This window comes from Colobus angolensis, unplaced genomic scaffold (genome assembly GCF_000951035.1).
Source record: "Colobus angolensis palliatus isolate OR3802 unplaced genomic scaffold, Cang.pa_1.0 Scaffold294, whole genome shotgun sequence".
In the NCBI taxonomy this organism is placed as follows: Eukaryota; Metazoa; Chordata; class Mammalia; order Primates; family Cercopithecidae; genus Colobus; species Colobus angolensis.
In genome coordinates this window covers 1,589,801-1,599,292 of record NW_012116199.1, presented here as the reverse complement: position 1 = coordinate 1,599,292, position 9,492 = coordinate 1,589,801, and the positions used below count along the sequence as shown (strand labels likewise).

Genomic DNA, 9,492 nt, shown 5'->3' with positions numbered 1-9,492 from the left:
CAGAGCCGCATCCAAGCTGTGAATGAGAGGACAGGTGGCACCCGCCGCTCAGGTAACAGAGCAGTCATACACACGGCTTTTCATCACGACTTCAGGTTTATTAGTGATATGCGCAAAGTCTTCCTACGGGCAGCTGCATGCAACACACGGCACTCCTCAAATACAATCATCCTAAAGCTTTAGTTACTGCGTGGTAAGGCTTCTTAAGTCACAGTGTATTCTTCAAGGCCTGGGCCAAAAAAAAGAGACTTCGGGACAAGATGACGTCAGATTACATGGATCGCTAATGAACTGCGCTGGACTAGATCTGACTTGATCTACACACACACCACTACTGCTCAGGGCTGCCATGCCCGCTGGCCGAGGGGTCTGCACTCCTGGCTGGCTGCCTTAGGTGTGGCCGAGGTCGCGTTTTCTAGCATAGGTTTTGTTTCCTTGAAGGAGCATGTGCGTGGATGAGTGTGTGTAGATCGACTTTAAAGAGGGGCAGATGCCTGCGCCCTCCTCGTCTCTGTGGGAGCCCTGCCCGGGGATGCAGCCGGGTGGGAGGGTGCCCAGAAGAGACTACAGGAGGGGCAGGCGTGGTCATGGGTCACACTGGAAAACCCTTGAGTCTGAAAAACAGCCTGCCAAAATAAAAGTCCAAACAGTAATAGTATCTAAATAAATAGGGAGTTTTCGTGTTGTGGCCACATCATCCTTTATTTACAATCAATCACATGTCCCCAAACTTGCATTACAAGTCATGTCCTGGGAGCCGGGCGGCCTGTGTCCCTGCACTCAGTAGCAGAGGCAGCTGTTGGGGACCACTGCAGGGGCCCCACAGGACCCCAAACAGCCCGGCCAAGGGGTGTCTGCCCTGGGAGCCACCTCCCTTGGAGGCGCCAGTTCACTCTGCACAGCTTCAGAGAGGAAAGACACACACTCCACACCATAACAGCTACCGAGACACCCCGGCTGGTCACACCACGCACAGCTACCGAGACACCCCGGCTGGTCACACCACGCACAGCTACCGAGACACCCCGGCTGGTCACACCACGCACAGCTACCGAGACACACCCTGGCTGGTCACACCACGCACAGCTACCAAGACACACCCTGGCTGGCGCAGGGAGAAGACAGTCCAGAACATGGCAAAATACTCGAACGCTTTACAAACATTTTTTCTGTGACTCTCCTTTGATCAAGACATACCCCTTTTTGGCAAAATGAAAACAAAAGAAACCAAGTGGGCGGTGAGGGCACGCCCTTTGGGGAGCCAGTGTCCGTGGCTGGGCTGTGGCGTCGGGGTCAAATCTGCGGCCCGGCTCCCAGCTCCTCCGGGCCCGGGTGGCCCTGCCCGGTGTCCAGGCTGCGTGGCCAGGCTGGAGGGGCCTAGATGTACAGCGGGGTCTCCTGGCCCGTGAGGAGCCTGAACATGGCGGCGGGCATGGTCTTCATGTGGATCTGCCAACAAACACCGGAGGCTGAGCCGCTGCCCTCCCACTATCAGGTGAAAGCAAACGACAGAGGCGACCCCCCCCACCCCCGAGTTCTGCTTCAAATGCCCATCTCCTGGAGTGAAGGAGGAGGCCCGGCCTGCCCAGGCCTGGGGGCACTTAGGATGCCTTCCAGATGCGGCAGACCGAGATTCCGGGCCCCCACCCCTGGCTCCAGAGGCGTCTACACGGTTGAGTGCTAGTTTTGCTTCCAGTCCTGCTGACACCCAGAGGGTAAGAAATTGGACTTCTAGCGGTGACAGCAGTTTGCCCATCCACTGAGGCTGGCTGGGGGTGCCCAGGCCTCAGCAGAAACTGCGATGGGCGCACTCTGCTTCAGTGAGGAGGAGACCAATGGGGGAAGACACACACCCCTTCTTATAGAACTAACACTGGCCAGGCAAGTGTGCTGGGGGCTGGGAACAGGCTCGCTGGGGCCCAGGGCACCTCAGGTACCCAGCCTTTGGGGATTCAGTCAGCAAATGACCCTTTGGGGCCTGGCGTTGAGCCCTGGCTTCAAAGGGGCTAGGTACACAAGCAAAGCCTCAGACCGCCGCAGGGAGACCAACCGTGTGGGTGGCACGCCTCATAATCCTTCTGTGGGGACACTGGGAAGGAGCAGACTCTAAACGTCTGCCTCAATAACAGCAGGGGAGCTCTGCTGCCCACGTCTCCTCCCCTGAGCATGACGCCGTCCCCTGTCCTGCCCGGGACTGCGCCGGGCTGCGGCTGCGGGATGGGGGCCCTTGCACTGCCAGGGTTGGCTGCCACAGGTGCTGCTGGCCTCCCCACCGGGTGCAGCTGCCCTGCAACTGCCCCTCCTCAGGCAAGCAGGTCTCGGGTCCTGGGCTGAGCAGCCCAGAAAGGCACATCGTGCAGCTCTGCTTCTGAGGTGTTACCCTGCCTTCCCTGCCGGGATCTGTGTGGCCAGTGCAGGTTTCTGCTGCTCCTGCCCCCGGCACGGGCTTCCTCCATCAGTCACTCCCTGGCATTCCCCAACCAGAAACCCACACCAAGGCCCCTCACAACTGCAAGCCTTGTTTATCAGTGACTCATGTCCCACGCGGGCTCAGGGCTGCTGGAAACAGGCACCATAACCTCGGCAGGCCTGAAAGGATTCCAACGCCCCGGCCACCTCCTGCCTCTTCTCCGTGCTCCCGCCCACTCCTCCACGGGTGGATTCCCTCACGGGGTGTGGGGCTGAGGGCTGTGGGGGCGGCCGCTTCAAAGCATCTACTTGGGAACACTGGCTTTTCCTTTCTTTGAAGCCATCACAGGGAGGCTGGTGTGCGCCTGGCCCCTCCTCCTCCTGAGCCAGCCCCTTGCCCTCACCAGTACAGGGAAAACAGGCCTCCCAGCTCCCAGCAGACCCTGCAGTGCACAAAATACGAGTGTCCCGACGTGGCTCCGGGAGACCTCATCTGAGGAACAGGAACTGGAGGCCCCTCCGCCCACCCACCCACCCCACAAGCTGCAAGGATGGTTTCCACAGACTCAGCCCCACAGGGCCACCAGGAGGAAGCACCACAGACCGGCCAGCCTGCCACTGCTGTCCCCAGACCCCGACCCAAACTCCCTGCCCGGTCCCCAGCAGGCCCCTCTGCAGGCCGGGCTCCTCAGCTCACAGTCTCCCTGCTCACATGACCACCGCGCTTCCCAGAGAGCCTGAAGCCCCTTTGTGCTGAACACCCCTTCACACACCCCTACTCACACCCACTCACACTCCACACCCCCATGCCCCACATCCACTCACAGACCCACAGCCACACACCCACATTTGCACTCCTACACACCCCATGCTGTCTCACACACACATGTACATCCACACACACACCCCCACACAGACACTCCACACACATTCTCAGGTACATTCACACGGCCACACACCCCCACTCACTCCTGCACCCCTATACACCCACGTGCACGCACACATTTCCCATACCTGCCCACACTTAAACTCACAGCCACACTCATACATCACATTCCACACACACTCATGCTCACACACCCACTCACACTACACACACACACAGCCCCGCAGCGCGCTGGCCACCCCCCCCAGCACCACCCCCCTCCCAATGATCCTGCCGCCTTGTGAGCTCTGGAGGAAGACCAGAGCCTCCCCCACACCATCCTCGCACTGCCGTGGAAGCGATGCCAGAAAGAACTGGATTGGGGGGGTTCAGCCAGTGAAGCGGGACAGGGCGAGCAGCCTGGCTGTGGGAGGGGACGGCCAACAGGGGCAGAGAGGCAAGCCTGCCAGGGTGGCCAGAACCGTGTGCCCTGCAGAGCTTCTGAACTGGACATACAGGTCCAGTCCCAAAAGTAGTGTCCAAGCAGCACCCCCAGCAGCCTGTGCCCTCCTGGCTGCTCAGTTAGAGCCAGACCGGGATGGCCCCGCATCACCTGCCACTCCATTCACCCCTTGTCACAGCAGCCCCGGTGGGAGACACAGCCTGGCTGGAGCGGGTGAGGCTCATGGAGGGCAGGCAGGAGCACATGGGAACCAGTACGCAGAGGCACACCCGAAGTCCCTCCTTACCTCTCCGACCGAGTTGGACAGAGCTTGGACTATCTTCTCGTGGGCCGTGGCCACCACACTCTGCCCGTTGATCTCGATGATGCGGTGGCCAACGCGGACGCCCCCTCGCTCGGCAATGCCCCCTCTCATGAGGCTGCAAATCTAAGCAGACATGGCCAGGTCAGCACACGTGTTCCTGCCACAACCAACAGGCACTCCACCATGTCTCCAAAGACAGGACACGTGGAGGGAAAAGCGCCACGTCATGAATACGTGCACGTGCAATTCGCCGACTCAGAGGGAAAAGCGCCAGGTGAATACGTGCACGTGCAATTCACTGACTCAGACGGCAGCGCTTATGATCTGGAGTGTGTTTCCTTAAAACAAGAGAGTCAATGCCATGGTGTGTGGGGAACCAACACGTTTTCTAACTCCCACGGTGGAACCAGTCCACAGCCGCACCTCCCCCAGGGCCCCTCCCTTTGTGGTCAGGCTGGAGACTGGTGACATAGCCCAAGGCCACCACCACCTGGCCTCCTGCAGCTGAGCCTGGTTACCATCCTGGAAGACAGGCACTTAGTTGGTGGTGGGCAGGAAAGGAGAGGCGGCCTGTCCCCTGGCCGCCAGAAAGGCGGGGCATCTGTTCTGTCAAGGGAAGGCTCTGTTTACCAGATGCCCAAATGCTCTACATAGGCAGGGAAGAGTCACTTTTATTCCTATATCCCACCCCCCACCAGGTGACATAAGAGCATTTTGTGCCAAACATACTGGTTCTGTGTTTTTTGGAGACAGGGTCTCATTCTGTCACCCAGGCTGGAGTGCAGTGGCGGGGGTTTCCATTTCCAGCTTAAAAGTGACGTCAAACAGATGGACAGGAGGGCCTGGGAGCGCCTGTGACCATGAGACTGGACAGACTGGAAAACAGGCGCCCTGTACACCCGTGTTCACGGCAGCAGCATTCACAACAGCCGAGGGTGACAGCACGGACTAGCAGAGAAACAGAAAGTGCTCTAGGCCTGCAGGGAAACAGTACTCAGCCCTGGGGAGGAAGGAGAGTCCGATACGCACCACAGCACCGACAGACCTGAGGGACACTGCGCTGCGTGAAACAGGCCAGGCACACAGACAAACACTGCGCGATGCCACTGATGCGAGGCACCTGGGGTAGTCAGAATCACAGAGACAAAGGACGTGGGGGGCTGCCAGGGGTTGGGAAGGAGGAATGGGTGGTGGTGCTTAGTGGGGACAAGGTTCCCATGGGTAGGATGAGGTCGTGCAGGAGAGCACAGTGGCCATGGCTGCCTGATACGCAGATGCACTGCCACAAACTCTGCACTTCAAATGGTTGCGATGCTCGATTTTATGTTACAGATGTATTTTACCACAGTTATCTTTTAAATGAAAACAAAAACCAGAAAAATGGATGTCCCAGGAGAATTAAGACTAGAAGAGAAGGGGGTGGGGAGAGGCAGATTCCACACCGCAAGGCAGCTCCTTCGCCCCGGGGCCCTCTTACCCTGGAGAAAGGAGGCTGTGCTGAGCCGTGGCAGGAGGCGAGTGGCCTGGGATGGGAGAAACAGACTCACCTCTCCCAAACACACGTGCGTGCACACACACGTGCAGACACAGACAACGGGGAGGGGGCCTCCCCCTCCCCCCGCACCAGCACCCAGATTTCTGCAGCAGGCCCATATCTCATCTGACTGCTCGCCCTGCACGCTAAGCACTGCCACCTGCCACAGGGAATGTTTCTGAAGTCACTGGGGAGAACCGCAGCAGGTCAGGGCAGGAGCTGATAGACCCCATTTCCTAGCCAGGCATCCTCCAGCGCCCGCACGTGCTCCCCAGGCAGCTGCGCACGTGGAGGCTGAGAGGACCACCCGTCCCTGCCCGCTGGCTCCTGGGATACAAGGAGCCCCGTGGCTGTCCCAGGCCAGCTGGAGCCAGGACTTCAGGCGGGGGGCCTGGCAAGGACAGGAGGACACTGGTGAGAGCTTCACTGGGCATGGTGGGGATAGGGGGGCCCAGAGAGGTGACACCGAGGGAAAAGCTCCACTGCTACAGGGTCGGGGGCAGCAGGAGCCCAGGGTACCAGACTCCTGAAAGTGGAGACCAGGGCCCCCGGGGCTGCGGGTCCCATCCTGAGCACGCTGTGAAGGACGAGTGGCTTAGACCAGAGTAGCCAGCACCCTCGGGTCTCCTGCGTGTTATCCCAGGCTCACTGCTCCCTGGAGCCCCTGGTGTACCTCAGCCAGGCATATGCCTGGACAAATCCCTGGGGTGGGTGAGTCCTGGCCTGCAGGGGGACAGGTGGCAGCCACTGTGACAGCCTCTGTGTTAGGTGCGCAGAGGGCCAAACAGGGACAGCCAGCCCCTACCTTCAACCCCCACCATGGCCATGGGCACTCATGAGGCAGGTGCAAAAGGTGGGGTCCGCACTTGGGGGCCTGAAGGGCCTGGTGTTTACCGCCAGGCAGCCGAGCCACGCAGAGCTGGTGACTGATCTGTATGGCCGCCTGCGTGCCATTTTCCGGACCACTGGGGAGATGGATCATAACCAGGACAGAACCACACCAGTTCATTCACTTCATCCAGCCCTCCCTGGCACTCTCAGGGTGAGCTGCCCTGTATCTTGGAGAAAACGCCTGAGAGCCAGCATTTGCCCCTCCCCTCGGCTGCCAGCCTCGCCCCTGCATCCTGAGCACTGGGGCTTCAAGGAAGTGGGACCCCATTTCACAGACAGGGAGGCAGAGCCCAGAGGGTGGAACACAGCGCGTCCGCGAGCAGGGCTGGGACCTTCAGACCCTCCTCGTCCCCAGTCGTGATCCCCAGACCAACCCCAAGTTTCACAGACGCTTGGCCCCCTCCATCACTCCGGAACTCAGACCCCGGATCCAGGGCAGAGACACCAAGCAGTGGGTGGCACCCTCTCTTTCATATTGCCACCCCGGAGATTTTGTCTTCAGAATTGCATGACCCCCTCCTCACTCCAGGCCCTGCAAGTCTGCTGCTGCCCTCACCCTTGCACCCTCTCATCTTTTGAGAAACCCCCATCCACACCACCACCCTCAGCTTCCTGGCCACTTGGACCCACTCAGCCCCATCTTCCGGAGCTCTCCAGACTCCCCGCACCTGCCCCAGAAGGCAGCTGGAGAGAGCCCTGGTCTCCGTCCCTGGCCCTCCGCCCTGGCTTCATACTCGCCCATTGCACTCTCTGGCTCTCTGGGAAGGAAGGCACAGAACCCTGCACCTGGGCTTGGCTGAGCTGCTCCAGGCTGTCCCCTCCTTTCCTATTCACATGAATCTAGCCCCCACAAAACACAAACCGGAGTCCTCCCCTTCCTTGTCTCTTCTTCCCCTCTCCCCACCAGTGCTCCACGTGGCTGTGTGACCTGGGGCAAGTCACCAAACTTCTGTGTGCCCCAGCTTCTCCAGTTCCTGTGTTCCTCATGCGGTTATAGTTTGGGGGACACCAGCAGACTGAGGGGGCATCAAACTCATCCTGGGCAGGGCTATAGTCACAAGCCCTAAGAGTGGGCAGCCCCCAGGCCACCCCATGGTGGGGAAAGCCAGCCTCTCCTGCAGGGCTCACAGTGACGGGGCTGTCAGGGAGCGGCACTGGCCACCAACCCAGGCCCACCTGCCTCCTAGGCTGGGCAAGGGGGTGCGGGAACAGGACAAGCAGCTCCCCAGTGCCACTCAGGAGGCAAAGACTGTGTAGTCACCAGGCTTGGCCAGGCTTGGCCAGGCAGGGGCAGCCCGGGGATACCACACAGCGCCCCAGGCTCTGCACAGCAGGGCTCCTCGTGAGGGCTGCAGGGCTGTCAGTCCCCAGCTTCCTCCACTGTCCCCAGTGCTGGGGTGGGAGGCACACAGGCAAGGCCTGGTGATGGTTGGGGTGCGGGAGCCCAGAAGGCTCTCCCAGCCCTCCTCCCTGGGGCCCAGCCATGCCTGTCCACAAAGTGCTCACGGCAGCTGCAGACAGGGCCCCAGCTGACTTTCTGCAGAGCCTCCAAATTAGCTGCAGCAACTGCTTGTGCCCAGGTCACATGTGTGCAGAGCGGTCAGGCAGAGCCGGACCAGGCCAGACCACCAACTGGCCAGCTCCTGCGGCAGGCGCTCTGTCCTGGACAGAAGTCCCAAGTGGGGTGCAGACAACTTGTCCCGGCACCTGTGCCGGGTCCGGGGGCCACGGGCCTTCCTCCTCGGCAGAGACTAGGACCAGCGGGGCCACCTTGGATAGCTTGGGGTACGTTATGGATTTTCTCTGTTGATCTTCACAAGCACCTTTTGAGGGGAATCCAGGGAGCGTTAAGTGACTTGCTGAGGGTCACACAGCCGGGAAGGTATGGCTGACACTGGCGATGCCCCTGTCCCTCTTCGTTCTGGGCGCCGGCTGGCCCCCGCTTCCCATGGGTCTGTGGCTGAGCTATCTGGCCAGTGGACTGCGGGCAGAAACGACAAGGGCCACTTCTGCCCTGGTCCTGAAAACCTTCACAAGGTCTTCTGAGCTGCCTCTCTTCCTGCAATGCCAGCCAGACACAGAGCTCCCAGTGGGGGCTGCCGAAGCCCAGCTGAGGCTCTCTGGAGTGAAGCTCACCCTCACCGCCCCCACTGCAAATCAGACTGCAGCACGAATAAGCAGTAAGCTCTCAGTATGTGAAGACTTGTGGAATCTTTTTTATAGGAGCAAATTTGCTCTAACACAGCAGGGTCAGAGATGGGCCCTGAGCCCAAGCCCTGTGACTCCACCCTGATGGTGGGTATACCCCTCCACGCTGCTCCACCAGAAAACAATGGAGAAGATTTGGTAGTCCTTCTAGAATGTTCTCCCACTGTCTTTCCTCTGTGGCTGTGGATGGGCATACATCCTCCCCAACGCCTCCACACCACTCCACTCCAGCCCACAATGTCTCCCCTCCTGTGCTCCCTCATACTCAGGGCTGGTTTAAACAATTTGGGTATTGCCAGCCCTTTTCTTCTTTATCCCATTTAGTGGCCACATCTCTCCCCTCTGGGTCCTTTGCAGGAGGAAAAACAAAGGAAAGAGAATTCAGGCCAGCCGAACGCAGGTCAATGAGAGGGTGGAAACTCTGGGCTAAAGAACTTTGGCCCGGGGAACTGGCACAGGTTTTTGGCCAGAACCACACTCAAGCCCAGCATCACCTCCTCCAGGCAGCACTCCAGCCTTCCCACTGCCTGGCACAAAGCCTAACACAGAGCAGGTACTTTACAGATGTCTGCTGAACGGCTGAGTGAACAAGTGAATGATGAGTACATGAATGAACGAATGAGTGAGCATGTTTGTTGAGCACAGTAAGTGATGCCACGACTGGTTGTGTCCAAGCCACAGTGCTGGTGAAGCCGGCTGCCCTCCCTCCAAAGCAGGGGACAGCCACTGTGGGGACAAGGGCACCTGGGAAAGGCTGCAGGGACCCAATCCACGGCCATGCCCTGGCCCTCCCCTTCTACCCAGGACCTCCCAGAGAG

The 9,492-nt window shown here is 59.7% G+C and overlaps 1 protein-coding gene across 1 annotated transcript in view; it reads right to left on the bottom strand.

Annotated features, from left to right (window-relative positions):
• Positions 1 to 1,078: 1,078 nt before the first annotated feature.
• The window catches only part of LOC105516917, a 22,495-nt gene continuing 14,081 nt past the window's right edge, over positions 1,079 to 9,492 (bottom strand). The window contains exons 4-11 of the mRNA XM_011949261.1: positions 8,174 to 8,269; positions 7,728 to 7,858; positions 6,381 to 6,540; positions 6,095 to 6,152; positions 5,863 to 5,966; positions 5,589 to 5,735; positions 4,024 to 4,164; positions 1,079 to 1,449 (exon numbers count right to left, since the gene is read on the bottom strand). Coding sequence (XP_011804651.1) covers positions 1,378 to 1,449; positions 4,024 to 4,164; positions 5,589 to 5,735; positions 5,863 to 5,966; positions 6,095 to 6,152; positions 6,381 to 6,540; positions 7,728 to 7,858; positions 8,174 to 8,269 — 909 coding nt within the window. The 3' untranslated portion in view covers positions 1,079 to 1,377. The remainder of the gene's footprint in view (positions 1,450 to 4,023; positions 4,165 to 5,588; positions 5,736 to 5,862; positions 5,967 to 6,094; positions 6,153 to 6,380; positions 6,541 to 7,727; positions 7,859 to 8,173; positions 8,270 to 9,492) is intronic.